Source organism: Scyliorhinus canicula, chromosome 4, assembly GCF_902713615.1.
Source record: "Scyliorhinus canicula chromosome 4, sScyCan1.1, whole genome shotgun sequence".
Taxonomy (NCBI): Eukaryota; Metazoa; Chordata; class Chondrichthyes; order Carcharhiniformes; family Scyliorhinidae; genus Scyliorhinus; species Scyliorhinus canicula.
In genome coordinates, this window is record NC_052149.1 from 52839987 (window position 1) to 52866392 (window position 26406).

The 26406-nt window shown below is 46.8% G+C and overlaps 1 protein-coding gene across 1 annotated transcript in view; it reads left to right on the top strand.

Moving 5' to 3' along the window:
* LOC119964582 (nardilysin-like) overlaps positions 1-26406 on the top strand; it is a 133730-nt gene that overhangs the window by 77657 nt on the left and 29667 nt on the right. The window contains 3 exon segments of the mRNA XM_038794258.1: positions 157-307; positions 5650-5777; positions 12943-13108. Coding sequence (XP_038650186.1) covers positions 157-307; positions 5650-5777; positions 12943-13108 — 445 coding nt within the window.

A 26406-nucleotide genomic window follows, 5' to 3' on the forward strand; every position in this document is an offset into this window, starting at 1 on the left:
TCTGTTTTCATCCTCATGTTCTTGCATTATTAATCCGTGATAACTGTTTGAAACAGCTATGAGTAATATCAACTGTAATATTTTTACTGTTGTAGCATTACAAGTGGATTCAGATGTTGCATTCAGTAATGTGTAACCCTTTTTCTTTGTCACTAGCTTGGTGCTGTTTGACTTATTTGTCAATATTGTGGCTCACAATTTAGCTGAACCTGCTTATGAGGCTGATGTTGCACAATTAGAGTATAAATTAGTGGCTGAAGAGCATGGACTAATTATCAAAGTGAAAGGATTTAACCACAAACTTGGGGTAAGGAGATGTGAATTTGAATTCCTTTATAGTACTTGCTGTATATTTCCGTAATAACTTGGGTTTTAATTGATCGATGGCTGGCTGCAGCTGCTGTATTATATGTTTAGAATAAAATAATTTGATGTTCCAGCTAGCATTTAAATATATATATTTTAACCCTTTCTTTCCATTTTCTCTGGTGAATCCTTTTTCTGATTAAATTAATATTAGGAAATGGAATGCTTTTGTATTTCAGTCGCCATCAAGCATTTCTTCTAAGTATAGGGTTGATGCAGTGAGTGCCCTCTCTGATGTACCTCAGCTTACCCTTGGAGCACGCCTTACAGCGGAATTGTGATTTTTTTTCTTGTTTCTAATGCCTAGACATCCTTTGGCTTTTCTAAAAATATTATTTTCCATGGGAAACTAGAATGCTGAATCAGGACATAATTAAGGTATAGAAAATGGTGGTACAGAGAAAGCTTTATGGTGGAACATAAAGTGGCTACTGGGTTTATTGTGTTTGTTCTGGCAATTCGATGCTTATCACACTGGCTGGTGTACTCTCTTTGCAGCTTTGTCTTGCACTGGTTCAAATATTTGTTCAATTTTCATTAAAAATGTGCCTGATCTCCTAACCCCTTTCCTGTTTCTGAATGAGTCTTAGAGTGAAGACTCTTGAACTAGTCAAAATCTTCCTCTAATTTGTCTATCAACATTTTTATGATTTAAAAAAACATCTTCTAATTTTCTGCTTTTTCAAATCAGGGGAAAATAGTCCTAGTATTTCAAGTTTTTGTCATAACTATAGTTTCTGGTTCCTGGGTTTAAACTGGTGAACCTATGCCGTACACTTTCTATAGTGTACAGCATGTGTGCGGAGTCTGCACATTCTCCCCCTGTCTGCGTGGGTTTCCTTCAGGTGCACTGGTTTCCTCCCACAGTCCAAAGATGTGCAGGTTAGGTGGATTGGCCATGCTAAATTCCCCTTGGTGTCCAAAAAACGTTAGGTGGGGTTACTGCGATAGGGTGGAGATGTGGCCTTGAGTAGGGTGCCGGTGCAGACCCGATGGGTTGAATGGCCTCTTTCTGCACTGTAAATTCTATGATTCTATAGCTTTAATTTCCTGTCTATAATTGGTTGCCCAAAGCTGCACAAAATGTTCTTGCTTAATCAATCTTTTCTATAAATCAGTCATAACTTCTTTTTTTCCCTTAACTTTATTTTCCACTTTTATAACACCTAAAATGCTGCTAACATTTTTCGAACTTTTCCTTTCAGGGAATTATGTATTTGAACTCTATTCATACCCCTCAATGTCTTCTCTTTGAGTATATATTCATGTTTACTATTTTTCCTCTGAAAATGTATCTCCGTGCTCTTTTCTGCAACAAATTGAATCCACCACATGCTTGCCTATTCCGTGAACCTGTCGGTGTATTCCTGAAGTCTTTTACAGTCTTCCTCTGTTCATCAAATCCTTCATGTTTGCAAATAAATAGCAAAAAACACAGATAATATAAATCTGAAATGAAAACAAAGAATCTGAAACACAACAGGTCAAAGGCCTCTGTAGAGAAAACTGATGAATTAACATTTTGTTTTTTTAATGTCATTGCCAAATTTTGAGATGGTGCACTTTGTGCCCAAAATGATGTAATCTCTTCATACAGAGAATAAAAATGGACCCAATATTAATAACTCAAAACCTTACTCCAGTCCAATTAATACTCCCAATTTGCTCTAAATCTTTGTCTGCCATTAACATTTTTTATCCATATTGTTACATTTTTTAATAAACTTGAATTTTTCTTGCAACTTTCTTATGCAGTGAGTCTTTTCTGAAAATTTGTATATATCACATCTATCATTCACATTAAATAAAATTAATTTGAATGGGACCCTCATTCAAGAATGACATGCGTTTAACTACCATGCTGGTTGTTCTTGATAATTTTGAGTATTTTGTGTTAGCTAACTTTATGGAGTCATAGTCATTTACAATACAGAAGGAGGCCACTTGGCCCATCAAGTCCATTCCGAGACTCCATGCAGCATTCTGGTTAGTCCAACTCCCTTGCTTGGTCCTTTAGCCCTGCAAGTTTATTTCCTTCAAGTGCCTGTACAGTTTCCTTCTCAAGTTATGAATTATTTCTGCATCTACTACCTTCATGGGCGAGAAGTTCCAGATTATTACCATGTGCTGTGTAAAAAAAAAAAACTTCCTCCCATTCCCCTTGCATCTCCTGCCTAAAATCTTAAAATTGCGTTCCATGGTCCTTGTATCATCAGCTAATCTTGGTTTGTCGTAATCTTATACACCTCCAACAGATCTCCCCTAAATTGTTTTTGCTGCAAGGAGAACAAGCCCAGCTATTCCAACCTTTAATTAAAATCCATTATACCAAACTTTCTACTAAATCTCTTTTGCACCTCTCAAGGATCTTCACATCTTTCCTAAAGTATGTTGACAAAAACTGGCTGTAAACCCTGGTTGGGGCCTACTCCGACCTTTTTTAAGGTTTAGCATGGCTTCCCTTCCTCTATTTATAAAGCCAAGATCCCATATTCTTTGCTAAGCACTCTCTCAATATATCCTGTCCCATTCAAAGATTGACATACTTGCACTCCAGGTTCCTCTGTTCCTGCACACTCTTCAGACTTATCTATATTGCCTCTTTCCATCTCGTCTTCCAATATGCACCACCACGCACTTCTCTATATTAAATTCAAACTGTCACTTGTCTGCCCATTCTCCTTGCCTATCTGTGTCATGTTGCAGGCAATTTGTATCCTCCTCACTGTTTGCTGAACAACCCTTGCAGTCTTAAAAACAACCATCTCATAGAGTCATGTAATGAGGAAGAGTCCCTTCGATCCATTGTGTCGTCACTGACAAAACTACATTAAATCTGCCCTAATCCCACTTTCCAGCACTTGGCCCTTGGCCTTGAAAATTCGTTTCATGTGCTCGTCCACAAACTTTTTAAAAGTTGTGAAGTTTCCTTCCTCTACTACCCTTCCAGGTAGTGCAATCCAGACTCCTATCGCCCCCTGGGTAGAAAAACATTTTCCTCAAATCCCTCTAAAACCCCTCCTGCCCCTCATCTTCAAGTTATGCTCCCTTATTAACTACTCTTCAATTAAGAATAGCAGCTGTCTCAGATGCTTCATCCCAGGCAACATCCTGATGAATCTCCTCTGGACCTTCTCCAGTGCAATCACATCCTTCCTATAGTCACCGATCAACCATAGCCCCTCCTGAGCTGGCCTTCAACCCGCACCTCCTCAGGCCCACCCTCGGGCACCCACAGTCCCACTGTCATCGACCTTCCCCTGTAAGCAGTTTCCCCACACCCCCACCCCAAAATAACAGCCCCCACCCCCATCAACACACTGACCACCTGCTCACCCCGACTGTGCTTCCGTGAACTAGCCCACCCAGCTAGCCTGTTGGCCCCCGCCCATGGCGCCTGGTATCCTACTACCCACTGATTTTCTCTTCTCTTCTCTTCTACCACCCCCCCCCCATTCAAACATTATCCCAGTGCAAACTTAACACCCACCCAACACAAATAAAAGAACATCCCCCACCAAGAACAAACACCGAGCAATTATCCCAAACACCATAAAAAAACAACCCAGAACAGAAAGCAAACATCTCAAAACTTCAGTGTCCTCCTCCTGCCATTCCATTGTTCCAGACAAATTCCATTGCCTCCTCCGGCGACCCAAAGTTTAGCTTGTGATCCTTCTAGGTCACCCACAGGCGCGCCTGGTACAGCATGCCAAATGTCACCCCCTTCTTAAAGAGGGCTGCCTTCACCCTGTTGAAGCTCGCTCTCGTCTTGGTCAGCTCTGACCCAGGTCCTGGTACACACGCAGCTCATTGCCCTCCCAGGTGCAGCGCCTCATCTGCATGGCCCACCTCAGGATCTGTTCCTTGTTCAGGAACTGGTGCAGGTGCACCACCATCGCCCTTGGCAGCTCATTCCCCTGCTGCTTCCTCAGCGCTCTGAGTGCCTGGTCCACTTTCAAGTGCCGAACAAATGCCCCTTCTCCCAGCAGCGTTCGCTCCCTCGCTGCTCTGTGGCAGTCCCACGATCCTCAGATTTTGCCTGTGAGACCGGTTCTCCAGGTCCTCCACTTTCTCTTGCAACCGCCCCTGACGATCCTGCATCATCCCCATCTCCTCTGCCATCGAGGAAAGCTGCTCCTCGTGTCCCCCCCACTGCCCCCTTCACCTTCTGGATCACTTGGCTCTGGGCCTCCAGCCTCATCTCCAGGCGGTCAATCCCCACCTTTATCGGGTGCACCACCCTAGCCAGGTCCTCCAAATTCTCCTTCCTCTGCTGGATGAACAACTTGTTCGGGAAGCCCACCAGCTGCTCCATCGATCATTGCGAGGGCGGGCCAGTCCCTGTACTTCCGCCATCTTCACCTGTGTCGCAGGCACAAGCCCAGCAATCTCCAACTTCCTTTCTTTTTAGACCACTTCTGGTCTACGAATCCATCTACCGGTGGGGGGGGGGGGGGGGGGGGGTGTAAGGGGGTAGGTAGGTTCAGTGGTGATGTGCGGGGGAAGTTTGTTTTTTTTACAGAGGGTGGTGTGGCTTGGAATGCATTGCCAAGTGAGGTGGTTGAGGCTGATACGTTAGCGACCTTTTAAGACTTATCTGGATAGACACATGAACAGACCGGGTATAGAGGATATAGGCTTTGGTCTAGGTAGGACATGTGGTCGGTGCAGGCGTGGAGGGCCAAAGGGCCTGTTCCTGTGCTGTATTGTTCTTTGTTCATTTATTTGGCGTATGGTCTTTCAGAGTTTGGAGCCTTGATCTTCGCTGACGCAATTTGTAAGCTCCTGGACTGAAGTTGGATGAGTATCTTCCCATAAGAGAAAGAAACGGAATAGAGTATTGTGTGCTTTCTGGCTTTGGGTAAAGAAGGAAGTGTTCTGAAAAATTACATCTATGGGAAAGATGTTTTCTGAATAACCTTCACTTTAATATGCAAATGATGAAAAGCAGTTTATCGTAATAACTTTAATATTTTTTTATTTTTCCAATTAAGATGCAATTTAGTGTGGCCAATCCACCTATCCTGCACATCTTTGGGTTGTGGGGGTGAAACCCAGGCAGACACGGGGAGAATGTGCAAACTCCACACGGACAGTGACCCAGGGCTGATTTTGAAAACGGGTCCTCGATGCCGCGAGGCAGTAGTGCTAACTACTTTGCCACTGTGCTGCCCAATAGCAATAACACATGTTGATAGGTTGTCTTTCCAGTATTCAGTTGATGTGTGTTGTGCTAAATTTTAAATTTGAAACATTTAAACAACTTTTGTTTTTCTCCAGCTTCTGTTTACACTTATCATTGATCATCTGGCGGAGTTTACAACTACCCCAGAAGTATTTGGGATGATTGTGGAACAATTAAAAAAAAGTTACTACAATATTCTAATCAAACCTGAAAAACTGGGAAAGTAAGTAAAGAATTCAGGACCATTTTATCAACACTGGGTCAGTATATGAACTTAGACAAGAGGCACCTTTGACTTTTTTGTCAATTTAATTTAATTTAATTTCTTTTATTTGATAACTTGATTGGTTGCTTTCACTGTTTCAGCCTGCAAAATCACTTATGCCACCCAATAAATAGGTGTAGATCTGCCGCTTATGTCATAACTAAGTGTTGGGCAAATAGTTTCAGATCATTGCATTATTCTGAATAAAGTTGGTGGTCACATTGGGAAACTGCAGGTATCACTCAAGTGTTTGCTAAAACAAAATCAGCCATTTTTCAGTCACTTATCTGCTGCTTCCCAGGTCCAATACAGCCTTCAGGCACCAGTCTGCTGGGATACTGTCCATTTGCCTGGAAGAGTGCAGCTCTAAAAACATTCAGGACACAGTAGCCTACTTAATCAGCAGTTCGCCATAAAACATTAAATCCCCCCACCACTGGTGTACTGTGGTAGCAGTATGGGCCATGCAGCAACTTGCTCAGCCTCCTTCGACAACACCTTCTTAATCACCTAAAATGATAAAGATAGCAGATGCACGGGTCTACCACCACTTGTTCCTCTCCAAGTCGTACCCCATTCTGACTTGGAACTATACCATTGTTTCTTCAATATCACTGGGTCAAATTCCTCAAACTCCCTGCCTAATGACACCTGGTGTACCTACACTATATAGAACATACGGTGCAGTAGGAGGACATTCGGCCCATCGAGTCTGCACTGACCCACTTAAGCCCTCACTTCCACCCTATCCCCGTAACCCAATAACCACTCCTTTTTGGACACTAAGGGTGATTTATCATGGCCAATTCACCTAACCTGCACGTCTTTGGACTGTGGGAGGAAACTGGAGCACCCAGAGGAAACCCACACAGACACGGGGAGAACGTGCAGACTCCACACAGACAGTGACCCAGCGGGGAATCTAACCTGGGACCCTGGCGCTGTGAAGCCACAGTGCTATCCACTTGCGCTACCGAGCTGTCGAAAAAACATGACTGATAGCTCATCACCACCTTCTCTAGGACAATTAGGGATGGGCATCAACCTTGCCAGTGATGCTGACATCCCATGAACAAGTAAAACAAAAGGGTGCAATGGGTAATAATGAGGGTTTGACTTTCATGATCCTAATCCTCTTCATCATGCCTAACCTTTTTTTAAATGCACTTTATTCCAAGCATGTGTGAAACAGCAGCAAATAGAATGCGCTCTCCACAAAATCAGAGTCCATAGTTCGTACAAACCGCAACCGCTCCCCCCCCCCCTCCCCCGACACGCCGAATAATTCCTCAAACAGGGTATTGAGCAACCCCCACCACATCTCAAAACCCTCCGTTCACCCCTTCCTCAACTCAAACTTAATCTTCTCCAACCTGAGAAAGTCGTACAAGTCCCCAGCCAGGCCACCGCCCCCGGATGCATATCTGACTTCCAATTTAACAGGATCCTTCATCAGGCAATTAGAGGTGAAGGCCACAGCTTCGGCCCCTTCCCCTCCAGAAGCTCCAGCACGATACCCCAAAACCTGCGACCATTGAATCCGGCCTGACCTCCAACCTCACTTTTCTTAGTTAGCATCCCAAACTCTGCCTCGCAGATCTCTCCAGCTTCGCGCAATCCCAGAACATATGCACATGATTCGCTGGCCTCCGCCCACACTTCTCGCACTCCTCGGCCAACCCCTGGAAGAGCTCACTCTTCTTGCCCGAGTCATATGTATCCTACGCACCACCTTGAACTGAATCAAGCTGATCCTTGTGCAAGAGGAAGTCTAATTCACCCTCTTCATCGCCACTCACCACAGTCCTCAGCCTATTCCCCTCTAACCTCTCCTCCCATTTGTTCTTAATACTCACCACTCCCCCCCCCCCCCCCCCCGCTCTAATCCTATCGTCCCCCAAACTCAACCAGGAGCAGCGGTTACTCAAATTAAATGTAGTCTGGCAACCTGAGAAATGCCCTCCACTCTTTTCATACAAAGTCCCGCAGCTGCTTTTATTTAAACTCGCTACCCATCTGTAACAGAAACCTCTCCCGCAACTCCCATACATCCTATCCATCCTACCCGTCTTGAACCTTTGGTTCCCACACAGTGGTGTCAACACTGACCTACCCTCCAACTTAGTGTCTCCTTAACTGATTCCACACACTGACCATCGATTGGAGCCCCCCTTATACTTCTCCGTCATAACGGCAGCAGAGCTCTCACCATAGCCCTCAGACTGGATCCTCCATAGCAGTGTTCTTCAAACTTTTTTTCCGGGGACCCATTTTTACCAACCAGCCGACCTGCGCGACCCACGCCGGCCGACCTGCGCGACCCACGCCGGCCGACCTGCGCGACCCACGCCGGCCGACCTGCGCGACCCACGCCGGCCGACCTGCGCGACCCACGCCGGCCGACCTGCGCGACCCACGCCGGCCGACCTGCGCGACCCACGCCGGCCGACCTGCGCGACCCACCATTTTTTTCTTACCTTGTTTGCTGCTGATAAAAATGGAGGAAATGGTTTTGGGTCCCTTTGGCCCTCATACACGCTCCTCCAATGGAACCTGTTGGATGAAGGTGAAGCCTTCTGGTGTCGGAAAGTATGGAGTCTCCATCCGTCCAAAGTTCTGAATTTTTTTTCCTGTAAAATTTTATCAAATAACCCCCCCCCCCCCCCAACAGAACTTGTAAAAAGAAATATATAAAATGAGTAAAAGAAATGAAATAAATGAATAAAAACCATTACAGAACTTGTAAAACAAAAAGCCGCAACTGTTTTTTTAAAAAATATAGCAGCCGCGCATGCGCACCGAATATCGTGCGCAAATGCACAATGCGGCCAAATTTTTTTAACATGTTTGCGGAATGCGCATGTGTGAGCGACCATTGTGCGTGCATGCGCAATGTGGCCGAATTTTTTAAAAAACATGTTCGTGGTCGCTTGCAGCCGGCGTTATGAAAAGACGGCTGCTGCGCGGGAATCTGCCCGATCAGGAGTGCCGCGGACAACGGCTCCGCGACCCTCCCGACACCCACCCGCGGGTCGCGCCCCCGACTTTGAAGAACACTGCCCCATAGGACTCCTCCTCCACCTTGACCCACAACACAACCCCTGCCGAACCTAGCACCATTGGCTCACCACCTCCACATTTGCTGCCCAATAATAGTGCAGCAGGTTCAGTGGCGCCAACCCCTCTTTTTGTCTCTGTCTCTGTAACAGAGCCCTCTTTAATCTCTGCACCTTCGCTGCTCATGAACTCCGAGATCACTGTCTTCAATTTCCGGAAGAAGGCTTTAGGGAGAAAGATTAAGAGGGACTGGAAAACAAATAGGAACCTTCACAGCACATTCATCTTTACCACCTGCACCTTCCCTGCTAATGTTAGGTGCAAAGTATCCCACCTCTTAACATCTCCCCTAATCTCCTCCATTAACATTGTCAAATTCCACCTGTGCATTGTAGCCCATTCCCTCGTCACCGGAATCTCCAATGCCTAAAACTTTCCCTAGCTACCTTGAACGGCAGCAACCCCAAATTGGCTCCCTGCCCGCAACATTCGCCGGAAATGCCTCGCTCTTCCCGATATACCCGGAGAAGGCCTAAACCTCTCCGATAGTCCCATACTCGTACTCTCCAGTGGATCCAACACAAACAGCAACAGGTCGTCCACATATAATGACGACTGGTGCTCCCTGCTTCCTGTCACAGACCCCTACCATTCCACAGACCCCCAAAGGAACATCTCCAAGGGGCATTCAACAGTAGTGGCGACAACGGACACCCCGGTCCCATTCTCCTGTGCAGTGAAAAACATAGATCTTACAGTGCAGAAGGAGGCCATTCGGCCCATCGAGTCTGAACAGAACCAGTTAAGCCCTCACTTCCACCCTATCCCCATAACCCAATAACCCCTCTGACCTTTTTTGGTCACTAAGGGCAATTTATCATGGCCAATCCACCTAACCTGCACGTCTTTGGACAGTGGGAGAAAACCGGAGCACCCGGAGGAAACCCACGCAGACACGGGGGAACGTGCAGACTCCACACAGACAGTGACCCAGCAGGGAATCGAACCTGGAACCCTGGCGCTGTGAAGCCATAGTGATAATCACTTGTGCTGTCCATAATAGCAGAGGGAGATGAGTGATAATATCAGAGGAATGCAGTCGGGGAAAGGTTTGTAAACTGCAAAACTTTGTAAACTCATCTCATTCGTACGTGCACTTGCCACAGGGGATACATACAAAAGATGTGCTAAACCCAAACCTACCCAAATTTTCAAATATGTACCTCCACACCACCCGATCGAAGGTCTTCGCCGCATCCATAGAAACAATTACCTCCAACACCTTCCCCCTGACCGAGTCATAACCACATTTAACAGCTTCCTGATATTGCTAGAGAGCTGCCTGCACTTTACACACTCCGTTTGATTCTCAGGGACCACCCCGGCACACACACTTCCATCCTCACCGCCAACAGCGTAGCCAGTGATTTCACATCTGTATTCAACAATTAAATGGACCTGTATGATCCATACTCCAGCCGACCCTTCCCCTTCGGGATTAGCGTAATTGACGCCTGTGTCAACATCTCTGCAACTCCCCCCTTCTCCAATGCGTCACTAGATATCCCCAACAAATGAGACCAACTCTGCCACAAATGCCTTATAAAACTCCGCTGGGAAGCTGTCTGGTCCTGGGGCTTTCCCCGACTGCATTCCTCTGTTATTATCAATCACCTCCCTCAACCCCAGTGGCTCCTCCAATGCCTACCTCCTCTCTTCCTCCAAGCTTGGGAGCTCCAACCCGTCCAATAACTGCCTTATAGCCCCCTTCCTCTCCCGTCGACCCGGTCCTATGCAGCTTCTCATAATAACTCCTGAACACCTCCTTTATCCTCCCAGGCTCTGACACCACATCCCCACTCTCTGTCTGCATCCTTAAAATTTCCCTAGATGCTGCCTGCCCCGCAGCTGATGGCTCATAAGGCTTCCCTTCTTTCTGTACTCGTACTGTATCCCTCTCGTCGTCCATAACTGCCCACTGCCTTTCCTGTCGTCAACCTATCAAACTGCCCCACAACCTCTTCTGCTTCGCCAACAACTCCTTAGTGGGAGCACCTGAGTATCTCCTGTCCACCTCGACTATCTCGTTCAGAAACTGTCCATACTCCTCTCCTCCTCCCGCCATCCCTATGTGCATTGAAAGAGATAATGTCCCCTCGAACCACAGCTTTCAACATCTCCAAGAATGTGGCTGCCGACGCCTTCCCGTTCTGATTACTCTCATGTAATCCCCAATTGCCAGCCTCACATTTTCACAAAATCCCTTATCTGCCAATAGACCCGAATCTAGCCTCCATCCTGGTTTCTGCGTCTGCCCCGAGCTAAGCCTCACCTCCAGCCAATGTGGTGCATGATTCAAAATCACAATTCTCACATACCCCACCTGATTATCCACCTAGTCGCCAACTCCAGCTAATGGGGCCGACTACACACCACTTTACCCATAAATAAAGGCAAAACACTCAAAGTCACCTACCCAAAAAGAAAAACACTACAAAAAGTAGTGGGGGGGGGGGTCATCCCCTACAAACGTACAGGTCCTGATAATACAATAGAAAAAAAAAATTCCCACCCTCACACAACACACAATAGCCATAACATTCAACTGTTGCAGATTTAGCTCCTCCATCTCACACCAACTCTCTGTTCTCTCCCACTTTATGGTCCCTTAGAGTCGTTGGCCTCTTTTGGCTTCTCAAAGTAGTACCCCTGTCCGTCGAATGTAACCCAAAGTTTTGCTGGGTACAGCACCCTAAACCAAATGTTCCTTTGTTGCACCACAGCTGTGGGCATGTTGGATCCAGCACGCGTCTTCGCCAGCTCTATACCAATGTCTGGTATATTTGGACACGATTCCCCTCCCATTTACAGTCTCACTTCTCCCTGGCCTACCTTAGAATCTTCTCCTTCTCCATGAACCTGTGCAACTGGACAATCACTGCCCATGGCAGCTACCTCGCTCTCTGCTTCTGCTGCAAGGACCTGTGGGCCCGGTCCACCTCTGGGGCCTTGTCTAGCAACTTCTCCTCCACCAGCCCAGCCAGCATCCTTGACGCATACTTTGTGGCACTCGTTCCTTCCACACCCGCTGGCAATTCACACATTCTCTCATCTGTACCTATTCTCTGCTCCTCCACCTTCACTCGCAGCGACTTGCATAGATCTCCCAGGGCCCCCACTTCCGCCTCCAAAGACACAATCTGATTGGTCTGTCGGACACGACTATCTCCACCTCCCATATCATCGCCCCAAGCACTTCGAGGCACTTCTCCACCCGGTCCATCGATCCTCCCTCAGTCGCCTTTGACCAGTCGCCATGCATCTCCTTCGTTTGCTGGTGAAATTCGTCTTTGATGAATGCCATCGACTGCTCTATCTGGGGCTTTCCCACTGGCGATGACCCTTTCCCCTCCGCCATTCTCATAATTGTTGCTGCGTCACAGGTCTCCCCCAATCCCTTAGCCAGGTCTTTAAATGTTTTTTGCCTGATCTGGTAATCAGTAGACATGCCAATCTTGGAAGAGAACCTCTCCCTCTACACCTTCCACAACACTTTTCCGCTGGAGCTACCCCATCAATGGGTATAAAATGCCCAAAATAACACTTTGAGCCACAGCTGCCTTGTGTGCAACCTCCAGAAGTCTATGTCTTGATACTGTATTGATACTCAGCTGAGGTTCATTTATGAAAAATTGCCACTTGACTTTGGTACTGTGGAGCTACTACTATTGTGAAATTGTACTCCAGCATATGACCATGTCCACAAGTGCTTAAAGTAAAGGAAGGAAACATCTGAAGTATCCTGGACCTGTTGTAATCATATCAGAAATTTTCATTTTGAATACTATGTTTAGAAACATAGAATTCCTACAGTGCAGGAGGCCATTCGGCCCATTGAGTCTGCACCAGCCCTCTGAAAGGACACCTCCCTGGGAGCTCTCCCATGCCCTATCCTGTAACCCCTCCTAACCTGCACATTTTTGGACTGTGGGAGGAAACCCCAACAGACACAGTTTGAAATATATGTGTCATTAAGTAGACTTTATGTTGTGTTGTCTCTTTGCAGAGATGTACGTCTATTAATTTTAGAACATGGACGGTGGTCTTTGATGCAGAAGTTCCAAGCTCTGATGAAGGGTGGATCGACAATGGAGGCACTGATGTCATTTGCAAAGAACTTCAAATCTCACCTTTTTGTGGAAGGTTTAGTGCAAGGAAATTTGACAAGCAAAGTAAATCTTTTTTTAAAAATGTATTTATTCAAAGTTTTTCAATAAGTTTACAAAACACTCCAAAAAAGAAAATAATACAAAGAAAAAAGGGCAACATGCCAACCAAACAGAACAACTTAACCCTCTAAACAATAAACAGTTTAACAGATTAACACCCAACTCAAAACAAAATAGGGCAAGCGCCCCTTTCAGAAAGGAAAATAAATCAACCCCCCGGTTGCTGCTGCTGCTGACCTCCACCTAACGTTCCGTGAGAAAGTCAAGGAACGGATGCCACTGCCTGGAGAACCCCTGCAAGGACCCTCGCAAGGCAAACTTGTATCTTCTCCAAACGGAGAAACCCCGCCATGTCGTTGACCCAAGTCTCTACATTTGGGGGCTTCGCGTCCCTCCACATTAACAAGAGCCTTCTCCGGGCTACCAAGGAGGCAAAGGCCAGAACTCCGGCCTCTTTCGACTCCTGCACTCCCGATCCTCCGATACCCCAAATATCGCTATCTCCCAACTCCCAGTATCCAAGACTTCGGACATAACATTTGCGAAGCCCTTCCAAACCTCCGCAAGCACCGAGCATGCCCAGAACATATGGACGTGGTTTGCTCGGCTCCCCGAACACTTCACACATCTGTCCTCCACCCTGAAAAATTTACTAATCCTCGCCCCTGTCATATGCGCCCTGTGTACCACTTTAAACTGGATCAGGCTGAGCCTGGTGCAAGATGAGGAGGAATTGACGCTGCCCAGGGCGTCAGTCCATAGGTCCTCACCCAGCTCCTCTTCCCATTTGCCCTTCAGCTCCTCCACCGAGGCTTCCTCCGCCTCCTCTAGTGCCCTCAAACTGGCAAAAGTCCCGTCAATGAATAAATTCCCCAGCCTTTTAATTCCCGCCCGGTGCCAGCTTCGGAACCCACCATCTATCCTGCCCGGACCAAACCTATGGTTGTTTCGTATCGGGGACCAGACTGAGGCCCCCGTCACCCCCTGTGCTACCTCCATTGCCCCCAAATCCTCAGCGTCGCCGTCACCATCGGGGCTCGTGGTATACCACGTCGGCGGAAGCGGCAACGGTGCCGTCACCAGTGCCCCCAGGCTAGTACGTACACAAGACGCCGCCTCTAGTCTTTTCCATGCCGCCCCCTCTCCCTCCATCATCCATTTCTGAATCATCGACATGTTTGCTGCACAGATTCGGCAGCGCCAACCCCCCCTCAACTCTTGGCCACCTGAGTACCCAAATACCGAAAACTCCTATCCATCTTGAGCGGCAGCTCCTCCAACCTCTTTTCCTGGCCCCGCGCATGCACCACAAAGAGCTCGCTGTTCCCAACATTAAGCTTATATCCCGAGAAGTCTCCAAACTCCCTAAGGGTCTGCATAACCTCCCCCATCCCCTCCACCGGATCTGTGATATATAGAAGCAGGTCATCTGCATATAGTGAGATGCGGTGCTCCTTCTCTCTTCCACCCCCTCTGCCCCCCCCGACCACACCCCTCCAGCTTCTGGATTGCCTCAGCGCCATGACCAATGGCTCAATCGCCAAGGCAAACAGCAGGGGAGATAGGGGGCACCCCTGCCTCGTTCCTCGGTGTAGTCTAAAGTCCTCGGACCTCAACCGGTTCATCGATACACTCACCACCGGGGCCTGGTACAGAAATTTAACCCATCCTATGAACCCCTCCCCAAACCTACCCAGCACCACCCACAGGTACTCCCACTCCACCGGTCAAAGGCCTTCTCCGCATCCATAGCCGCCATCACTTCTGCCTCCTCTCCCCCCCACCCCCCCCCCCCCCCCCCCCCCCCCACCCCACCCCAGGGCATCATAATCACATTCAGGAGCCTCCGCATATTTGCATTCAGCTGCCTACCCTTCACAAATCCCGTCTGATCCTCATGTATCACTCTCAGGAGATAATCCTCAATCCTAGTGGCCAGGACCTTCGCTAACAGCTTGGCATCCACACTGAGGAGTGAAATCGGCCTATACGAGTCACACTGCAGCGGTCCCGCTTGAGAATAAGTGAGATCAGAGCTCGCGACATCGTCGGGGGAAGAATTCCTTTTTCTCTCGCCTCGTTAAAAGTTCACAATGGTAACGGAGCCAACAGTTCCGAGAACGTCCTATAGAATCCAATCTGGAACCCATCCGGTCCTGGGGCCTTGCCCGCCTGCATGCTCCCCAACCCCTTAACCAGCTCCTCCATCCCAATCGGGGCCTCCAAACCCTCTACCTGCTCCTCCACCACCCTCGAAAACCTCAATTGGTCCAGGAACCGCCGGAACTCTCCCCCCCCCCCCCCCCCCCCCCCCCCCCTCCGGGGGCTCTGATTCGTACAAGTCCTCATAGAAGTCCCTAAAGACCTCATTTCTTTTGGCTGGACTCTGCACTGTATTCCCTCCCTTGTCCCTGATTTCCCCCCAATTTCCCTAGCCGCCTCCTTCCTCCACAGCTGATGTGCCAGCATCCGACTCGCCTTCTCCCCATATTCATACGCTGCTCCTTGTACCTTCCTCCACTGGGCCTCAGCTTTCCCTGTAGTCAGCAAGTCAAATTCCGTTTGAAGGCTCCGGCTCTCCTTCAGCAGCCCCTCCTCGGGATTCCGCATATCTCATATCCACCCCAAGTATCTCTCCTACCAATCTATCCCTCTCCCTCCTCTCTCTCTTTTCTCTGTGAGCCCTGATGGAGATTAGCTCTCCTCTAACCACCGCCTTCAGCGCCTCCCAGATCACACTCACCGAGACCTGCCTGTTGTCATTGGCCTCATTGGCCACTCATTGTGGAGTGGACTCGATGGGCCGAATGGCCTTACTTCTGCTCCTATGTCTTATGGCCTCCGTATACCTCTGTATGCACCCCCAGATCCGCCCACAGACCTCCTCATCCACCAGCAATCCCACGTCCATGTGCCACAACGGGCGCTGGCCCCTCTCTTCCCCAACTCCAGCTTCACCCAGTGCGGGGCGTGATCCGAAATCGCGATGGCCGAATACTCCGTCCCCTCTACTCTCGGGATCAGTGCCCTGCTCACCATGAAAAAGTCTATCCGTGAATAGGCCTTGTGCACGTGGGAAAAGGAGAACAATTTGGGGCATATACATTCACCAGCACCACCCGGGCCCCCTGCAGCCTTCCACTCACCATCACATATCGGCCCCCTTTATCCGCCACGATGCTCACCGCCTCGAAAGTCACCCATTTGCTCACCAAAATTGCGACACCCCCCCCCTATTTTTCGCGTCCAACCCGGAGTGAAAGACCTGCCCTGTCCATCCCTTCCTCAGCCTGGTCTGATCCGCAACTTTCAGGTGCGTCTCCTGTAACATGGCTATGTCTGCCTTCAGTACCTTTAAGTGCGCAAATACCCGGTCCTCTTGACCGGCCCATTTAGGCCTCTCACATTCCATGTGATCAGCCGGATTGGGGGGAACTACCCCCCCCCCCCCCCCCCCCCCCCCCCCAAATCCCCCCTGCTGACTGGGCATCTCCTTTTTTGGGCCAGCCACGTGCACACACCTCCTGCACTTTCCAGCCTCGCAGGTGGAGGCTCCCTGCCCCGACTCTCCCTCTTATCTCCAGCTCCCCCTTGGTCAGTACAGCAGCAACCCAGTACCCCCCCTCCCCCGGCCAAGCAATTGCTTAACCTCACTTCTCCCCCCCATTGCACTCCCGTAAGTCAGCTGACTCCTGCTGACCCCGGCCGCTCCCGCCTCTGCCACCGATCCTCGTTGGAATCGTTGGATTCCCCTATCCACTCCCCTTGCAAACCAATGTGGACTCCAATCCAGTACCACCCCCGCATCCAGCCCCGCCCCCTCCCTTTTTGCAGGAAATGAAAACCCGTGCTCCCAGTCCGGGCCGACCCCGCCCTCTATGACGCAGCTCCATTCTCCTGCAACCTCGGCCCAGGCACCCCCCCCCCCCCCCCCCCCCAACCGAACGCAGGGAACAACCCCTCCCAAACCAGTGCACACACAGCAAGAAAACACAAATATCGCCCTCTCCCACTCCACAACATCCCCCAAAGCATGCTACAGACCAATAATTTGAGTCCAGCTTCTCATTTTTGATAAAGGTCCACGCCTCGTCTGGCGTATCAAAATAGCGGTGATGGTCCTGATATGTGACCCACAGTCACGCGGGCTGCAACAGCCCAAACTTCACCCCCTTTCCGTGGATAACCGCCTTGGCCCGATTGAATCCTGCCCTCTTCTTGGCCAGCTCTGCACTCCAGTCCTGGTAGATGCGAATTTCAGCATTCTCCCACCTGCTGCTCCACTCCTCCTTCGCCCATCTCAAGACGCACTCCCTGTCAGTGAAACGGTGCAACATCACCACCACAGCTCTCAGCGGCTCATTCGTCCTCGGTCTCCTCGCCAGGACTCTGTGCGCCTCATCCAGCTCCAAGGGCCTCGGGAAGGCTCCCGCGCCCATCAGCGTTCTCAGCATCGCAGCTACATATGCCCCAGCATCCGACCCCTCCACACCTTCAGGGTGACCCAGAATCCACAAATTCTTCCTCCTCGACCTGTTTTCCAGATCCTCAAATTTCTCCTGCCACTTTTTATGGAATGCCTCATGCACCTCCACTTTCACCGCCATGCCCAGGATCTCGTCCTTGTTATCAGAGGCCTTCTGCTGCTCCTCTTTAATCGCTGTCCCCTGCATCCTCTGGGTCTCTACCAGCCTTTCGATCGACGCCTTCATAGGGGCCAACATTTCTGCCTTCAATTCCGCGAAGCAGCAGCTTAGAAACTCTTGCTTCTCCCACGGCCATTGAGCCCACGCTGCCTGGTCTCTGCCTGCCGCCATCTTGCTTTTTCGCGCCATTCTCCTCTCTCTAATGCCCCTTTTTTGACCGCGCCGCTCCTAGTCCACTCCATACAGTGCTGGGGGAACCTCACTGCCGTCTTCCCACACCGGGAATCGTCGACCAAGTGCCGCTGGGGCTCCTTAAAAGGGCCCAAAAGTCCGTTCACGGCGGGCGCTGCCGAACATGCGATCTACCCAGGCATAGCCGCAACCGGAAGTTCAAAGTAAATCTTAATGTGACAATATTAACTAGCTAAAAGTTGTTTCTTTTTTAAAAAATAAATAAATAAATTTTTTTACATTCTATTAAGGCATTTATGGTTTTATAACAAAAAATACAAATACAAAATGGAAACATAGTTCAGCACGCAACACATCCCTCCGTCTTCCACTGTTCCTGCCTAATCTAAACAAAAAAATGCCTAACTCCCCCCACAGCCCCCCCATTGAATTGCATCTGCTGACAGTTTAGTTTTCTCTGAAGTAGTCGATAAACGGCTGCCATCTCCGAACGAACCCTAACGTTGATCTTCTCAGGGTGATCTTAATTTTCTCAAGTCTGAGAAACCCAGCCATGTTGCTAACCCATATCCCTGATTTTGGGGGGCTAAAAGTTGTTTCTATTAACTAAATATGCATCAGCATGTCGAAGACAAAACTGTAACAGTGTGAGGGAAGTCTTTTATTCTAAAAATATTAATGTTGCTGATGGATTACTTCTTTCAGTGTCCTATATTTTTATAGGATATATGGCACAGAACTGGCATTTAGTGTAACATGTTCATGCCGTTGCCTCTGATCCACTGGAACTCGCTCTCATACCTCCTCATCTAATTCTCTCATTGTAACCAATTGTTCCCTTCTCCCTCATGCTTGCCTAGCTCCCCTTTAAATGCATTTATACAATTTACTTCAACCGCTCCCATGTGAGCGAGTTCCACATTCTCACCACTCTTTGGGTAAAGCAGTTTCTTCTGACTTCACTATTGCATTTCTTGGTGAGTATCTTATATTGGTGGGCATAAAATATTCTCTTATTCTATCAAAATCTTTCATTGAAATATCTCTATTTGGTCATACCTTTTTTTTCAAGAGAAAAAAGACCCACCCAGCCTGCACATCCTGATTTTATTTTTGTGCATTTCTGGTATCATTCTTGCACTGTTTCAATTGCCTGCTCGATATCCTTTTTATTATATGGTGACGAACTGCAAATCATGTTTTGATACAGGTTTATCATAATTCCCCTTGTGCTTTTTTTTTCTAACCAGTGGCACAACCTTTAGTGATTGGTGTAAACGTACTTCAAGATCTTTTTGTTCCTCTACCCACTTAGACTTGCACCTTCTGAGCAATAAGTGATCTCCGGTTTTGCTTAGTTGGCTAAACAGCTGGTTCATGATGCAGAATGAGGCCAGCAACGAGGATTCAATTCCCGTATCGGCTGAGGTTATTCATGAAGGTCCTGCCTTCTCAATCTTGCCCCTCGCCTGAGGTGTGGTGGTCCTCTGATTAAATCACTACCAGTCAGCTCTCCTTCTCAAAGGGGAAAGCAGCCTATGGTCACCTAGGACTATGGTGACTTAACCTTTACCGTCTACTCTTTTAACACCTCCTCATAACATTTCCGTAAGGTTGGTCAACCAAGATATTTTCCCTTGTAAAATCCATGGTGACCATTCATTATATTTTTCTTTTTTGTATGTTCTTCTATTCTATCCTTTATTAAGGATTCCATTATTTTCCCTACCATTGATGTTAAGCTTATTGGTTTGTAATTCTCTGGGCACTTTTAGCCCCTGTCGAAAACATAGGTATTACATTAACTAATCCATCAGCCTCAGCGCTACACATTTCCCAGCAAATTATTAAATATATGTACTCATGCCATTAGTTTATCTTCCGTAGATTAGTTAAAATGCATGGATGCAATCCAACAGAAGGTTTTATCCCCTTTTCTTTTGATTAGTTTATTCCTTTTTTTGTATTCATCACACCGTTTAATAACTATCTGTTCTAGCTTCGTGATTAATACTCGCGGGAAATAATTACTTAATAGTTCTGCCATCTCTCTATCATTACCTGTGGCATTATCTTGTCGTTCTGAATGCTCCTATTCCCGTTCAAGTCTTCCTTATTTGGTTTTATCTGTAAAATATTTTACTGTATTGTTGTATGTCCCTTGATAATTTAATTTCATACGGTTTCTTAATTATTTTTTGATTATTCTTCCAATATCTTTGTATTCTCAACTCCTCTACTGTCTATGCATTCAATGTATACCCTTTTCCTTTTTCTTTAAATTTAGAGTACCCAATTATTATTTTTTCCAATTAAGGGGCAATTTAGCATGGCCAATCTACCTAGCCTGCACATCTTTGGGTTGTGGGGGTGAAACCCACACAGACACGGGGAGAATGTGCAAACTCCACATGGACAGTAACCCAGGGCCAGGATTCGAACCTAGGTCCTCAGTGCCGTAGGCAGCAGTGCTAGCCACTGTGCCGCCCCCAAATGTATACCCTTTTCCTAACCCTCAATTGAACCCGTATGTCTTTACTGATCAATTGAGCTCAATTGTCTTTAGTTTGCTCTTTCCCTCTTGTGGAATATATTTTCTCCGCAGTCTGTTGAACACGTTTAAAGTTTCCAATTGTTGTTCTACATCATTGATTGCCTATTTTATTTCTCCAATATCTATTCTCGGCCTGAAATCAAATTTTCTCTAACCTATTGACCTAGTTTTATCATACTAATGTCCTTGTATAACATTTTGAAGTATATTATACAATGGGCATTGTTGCCTAGATGTTCCCTCTATTTTTACTCATCTCCTCTCGTTCATTCCCCTTTCCCAAAACCAATGGAGAAACATCACTTTTTGGGCTTTTTAGAAAGGCGTCCTTTACCCATTGTAGGAACGTGTTTGAGTAGACTTCCTCCGGGTCCTCCTGTTTCCTCCCACAGTCCAAATATGTGTAGGTTACAGGAATAGGGCGATGAAATGGCCTAGATAGGGTGCTTTTTCAAATGGGTCGGTGCACATTCAATGGGCCGAATAGCCTCCTTCTGAACTGTAGGGAGTCTATCATTCCATTTCTTTAACCTCTTTACCTACCTTTTCTGTCCATTTAATATCCGGGTAGTTGACATTCTCCAAGACTATTATTCTATGGTTTTTTACTCCGTTCCCTAATTTATCTACATGTTTCTTTCTTCGCTTCCGTTCCTCTATTTGGTTCATAGATTACATCCGTTAGTGTGATTGATTTTTATTCTCTGTTATCTTTTTCCATATGAATTCTATTTTTGTTTTGCTGATAGCTGCGTGCCTTTTTGAACTGCCGTTTTGTTATCCCGAGTAATTACTGTTATTCCACCTCCCCGTTTCCCCCACTTTCTAAATAACGTTATACTCTGCAATGTTCAATTCAGTCCTGATTTTTCTGTAGGTGTGTCCCAGTAATCCCTGCTGATTTTCCTGTAACCATGTCCCAGAAATCCCTACTATGTTTTGTTCCTCCAGTGTATGCCTTCAACTTCCTTGTTTTATTATGAACAGTGTCCATTATGTACACACATCTTGGCTCATTTTAATAGGACCTCCTCTCACGTAATGTTCATTCATCTTTTTAAGACTCTTGTCTATAACTCTATTTATTGCCATCATTTCCCTTACTTTATTATTTCCTATGCTCTCCCCTGTTTTGTTTACATTAGGCTGATTATGTTTCTTGTAGATCCTTCCCCAATAGTACTAGTTTCAAGCCTTTGCCACCCTGCTATTTACCTTTACCCTTATCTCACCGGTACATGTCTTTCCTGGCCCAGAGCTGGTGCCAGTGCTCCACAGTCGCAAACCCCTCTTTTCCAAACCAGCCACATGTTAATTCTCCTGATCTATTTGCTCCTATGTAGATTTGCACTTGGTTCAAGAAAATTATCCAGAGATGATTACCTCTGAGTCCCTGTTCTAGAACTTAACTCCTGATACTCTTTCTGAAGGGTCTCCTCCCTGTGCATCCCTGTTTTTATTTGAATTAAAAATGAAATTGCTTATTGTCACAAGTAGGCTTCAGTGAATTTACTGTGAAAAGCCCCTAGTCGCCACATTCCAGGGCCTGTTCGGGGAGGCTGGTACGGGAATTGAAGGGTGGATCAGTAAATTTGCAGATGATACGAAGATTGGTGCAGTTGTGGATAGTGAGGAGGGCTGTTGTCGGCTGCAAAGAGACATAGATAGGATGCAGAGCTGGGCTGAGAAGTGGCAGATGGAGTTTAACCCTGACCAGTGTGAGGTTGTCCATTTTGGAAGGACAAATATGAATGCGGGATACAGGGTTAACGGTAGGGTTCTTGGCAATGTGGAGGTGCAGAGAGATCTTGGGGGTCTATGTTCATAGATCTTTGAAAGTTGCCACTCAAGTGGATAGAGCTGTGAACAAGGCCTATGGTGTGCTAGCGTTCATTAGCAGAGGGATTGAATTTAAGAGCCGTGAGCTGTACAAAACCTTGGTACGGCCACATTTGGAGTACTGTGTGCAGTTCTGGTCACCTCATTTTAGGAAGGGTGTGGAAGCTTTGGAAAAGGTGCAAAGTAGATTTACCAGGATGTTGCCTGGAATGGAGAGTAGGTCTTACGAGGAAAGGTTGAGGGTGCTAGGCCTTTTCTCATTAGAACGGAGAAGGATGAGGGGCGACTTGATAGAGGTTTATAAGATGATCAGGGGAATAGATAGAGTAGACAGTCAGAGACTTTTTCCCCGGGTGGAACAAACCATTACAAGGGGACATAAATTTAAGGTGAATGGTGGAAGATATAGGGGGGATGTCCGAGGTAGGTTCTTTACCCAGAGAGTAGTGAGGGCATGGAATGCACTGCCTGTGGAAGTAGTTGAGTCGGAAACATTAAGGACTTTCAAGCGGCTATTGGATAGGTACATGGATTATGGTAGAATAATGGAGTGTAGATTAATTTGTTCTTAAGGGCAGCATGGTAGCATTGTGGATAGCACAATTGCTTCACAGCTCCAGGGTCCCAGGTTCGATTCTGGCTTGGGTCACTGTCTGTGTGGAGTCTACATATCCACCCCGTGAGTGTGTGTGGGTTTCCTCCGGGTGCTCTGATTTCCTCCCACAGTCCAAAGATGTGCAGGTTAGGTGGATTGGCCATGCTAAATTGCCCTTAGTGTTAGGTGGGGTTACTGGGTTATGGGGATAGGGTGGAGGTGTTGACCTCGGGTAGGGTGCTCTTTCCAAGAGCCGGTGCAGACTCGATGGGCCGAGTGGCCTCCTTCTGCACTGTAGATTCTATGATAATCTATGATTAATCTAGGACAAGGGTTCGGCACAACATCGTGTGCCGAAGGGCCTGTTCTGTGCTGTATTTTTCTATGTTCTAAGTTCTATGTGCTGCTGGCCTGCTTGGTCTGCTTTAAAAGCCAGTGATTTAGCCCAGTGTGCTAAACCAGCATGGGTCACAACAATTTGATTTACCCTTCCTTTTCCTGCCACCGGATAAGCAATGTGCCCGTCTGGATTCTTGTTCTTGCTGCAGAGTGCTATCTACCTCCTAATTATAAGAGTCTCCTATTATTACCCTATTTATATTCTGCTCTTTCCCACATCAGCACACCCCCTCCCCCCCCCCCCCCCCCCCCCCCCAAGGCAACCTTCTGAGCTATAATTTTCTTCGGTTGCGTAAAGATGGTATGTGAGTTTGTTATCCCTACCAGAGGGTCCTGGGTTTGATTCCTAAACTGTACTAAGTTAGCTAACCTCAGTAGGGTAGCAAAACAATTCTAAAATTGGGCTAATTTCCTTTGATAGAAGGGTGTGCAACCAACCATGATTCCCCCTTTGATTGATTGCTACTGGTAATATTCACGTCTGAATATAGCTGGGGGCAGGAGTATATTTGACTGTTGGCAGATTGTACAACAGCCACTCTAGTCTCATACATAAAGGATGTTGATCATTTAGTTGTGTACTGGAGGCTTGTGCAGTGGTAATCCAGAAGGAGTTGATTCCTTCCAGAAAGGAAGAGAAGTGAAAACCTGCAAATAAAAACAAGTTATGCATGGTAATATATTGATAGGGTTAATAGGAAAAGAAGGATTTGAATTTTGTATAGCATTTATCATATTCCTCAGAACACCCAAAAGTGCTTTCCAATCAATCTGAATTGCAGTCCCTATTATATGGTTAAATTTTATTTTTAATGCATTTTGGTAGCAATATCATCATGCTGTTCTAACATTTGTATTGGGATTATGTTGCAAGTCCAATAGTTTTGAGCTGTTTGGAAGAAAAAATCTGTTGTTCATGGGATATGGATGTCACTGGGTAGGACAGCATTTATTGTCCATCTCTAATTGCCCTTGCGAAGGTGGTGATAAACTACCTTCTAGAACCGCTGCAATCCATGTGTTGCAGGAACATCCATGATGTTGTTAGGAAGGGAGTTCCAGGATTTGACCCAGCGACAGTAGCAGAACAGCACTATAATTCCAAGTGAGGTTGGTGTGGGGGAATGTGCAGGTTGTGATGTTCTCGTACATCAGCTGCTCTTCTAAGTGCTAGAAGTTTTGGTTTGGAAAGTGCTGTCAAAGAAGCCTTGGTGAGTTGCTGGAGGGAGTGAATGTTGAGCTTCTTGAGTGTTTTTGAAGCTGTAGTAAGCATATTAAGGATTTATTACACTCCTATATTGGCACATTGTCCTTTTATCCCTCCACCCAATCCTCTTCTATTTATTGTTTTTATTTATTTGTTTAAAATTTAGAGTACCCAATTCATTTTTCCAACTGAGGGGCAATTCCAGTTTGGCCAATCCACCTACTCTGCACATCTTTGGGTTGTGGGGGCGAAACCCACGCAACACGGGGACAATGTGCAAACTCCACACGGACAGTGACCTAGAGCCGGGAGTGAACCTGGGACATCGGTGCCGTGAGACAGCAGTGCTATCCACTGCCATCGTGCTGCCCCTATTGATTTATTTTCTCCCAAGAAGCATCCATAATACCCCTTCTGTTCCTCATCTAGCAACATCATTTGCAAACAGGTTTCTACACATATGCTTATTACGTTCAACTGTGTCTCCCCACCATTTTTTTAAACTTCCGTTGCCTCTGTGCTATCCTGATGCGGAGATGCCGACGTTGGACTGGGGTGAGCACAGAAAGAAGCCTTGCAACACCAGGTTAAAGTCCCACAGGTTTGTATGGAATCATTAGCTTTCGGAGCGATGCTGCTTCATCAGGCGATGAAGGAGTAACACTCTGATAGCTAATGATTCCAAACAAACGTGTTGGACTTTAACCTGGTGTTGTAAGACTTTGTGCTATCAGACTGCTTAGTCAACTTCTCGTTTTGAATGGACAGTGAATTAGGAATGTACAGACCTTTATCTTGGTTCTCACTGCAAACTCCATATCCTTATTAACCCCATTCCCTCCCCAGCTAATTGAATCAGACTACTCAGCATTTCTGTACCTTTTGTGACCTTGGGCTGCCTCCTTCCACCTCCACCCCCATACTTCACAACCTCTTTGAATGTTTTGGCTTTAATTACTCTATTGCTCTTTTGAATGACTTTACATCTTGCGTACAGTTCACCTCATTAAAACTTTGTTGCAGCACCAAGTCCTGGTTGCTTGTTCCATTCCTTGAAATGAAATGAAAATTGCTTATTATCACATGTAGACTTCAATGAAGTTACTGTGAAAAGCCCCTAGTCGCCACATTCCGGCGCCTGTCCGGGGAGGCTGGTACGGGAATCGAACCGTGCTGCTGGCCTGCTTGGTCTGCTTTAAAAGCCAGCGATTTAGCCCAGTGAGCTCCTTACAGATGCACTTGGGCTCTCAGACCACAAAAGCATTCGATTTAAACTATCTTCCTATCCCAGCATCTGCATTTCTCCTATTCTGACTGCTTATACATTCCCCTCGTCTCTTCTGACTAGATTTGGCAGCAATGCCATTGCCAGCTAGGTCTCCTGCTCTAGAATTCCCTTACGACATGACACCCTTACCTCTCTACCCTTATTCTATAAGGCTTCTCTTTAAACCAAAGTCTTTAACCACCCTTCTAATAATCTTTGACTTGGCATTCCGTTTCTTGTTTGAACCTCTGTGTAATAGTTTGGGAGGGTTGATGCTATATAAATAAAAGTTATTTCTGGTGTGTACTTTTATTCCCTTGCGTCGAACATCTGACACATGGACATGTGATCTAACTCCAGGCTGTTGCCAATGCCACTCGGACATGGCTGGCAGAAGTCAAATAAGGCCAAAATGCAGTGGTTTTAGAACTTCATTGTGTGGGAAACTGCCAAGTATTAACTAGGAAGAAAACTAACTCTGACATTTAAACCATATTAAACTATTCTGGCAAAGGATTTAATATGTAAATTTTGCATGCTTTGTATATGCAGTAAATCTGTTTGATTCATGTGATCAAATTACTTAACCATCAGTTTTTAAA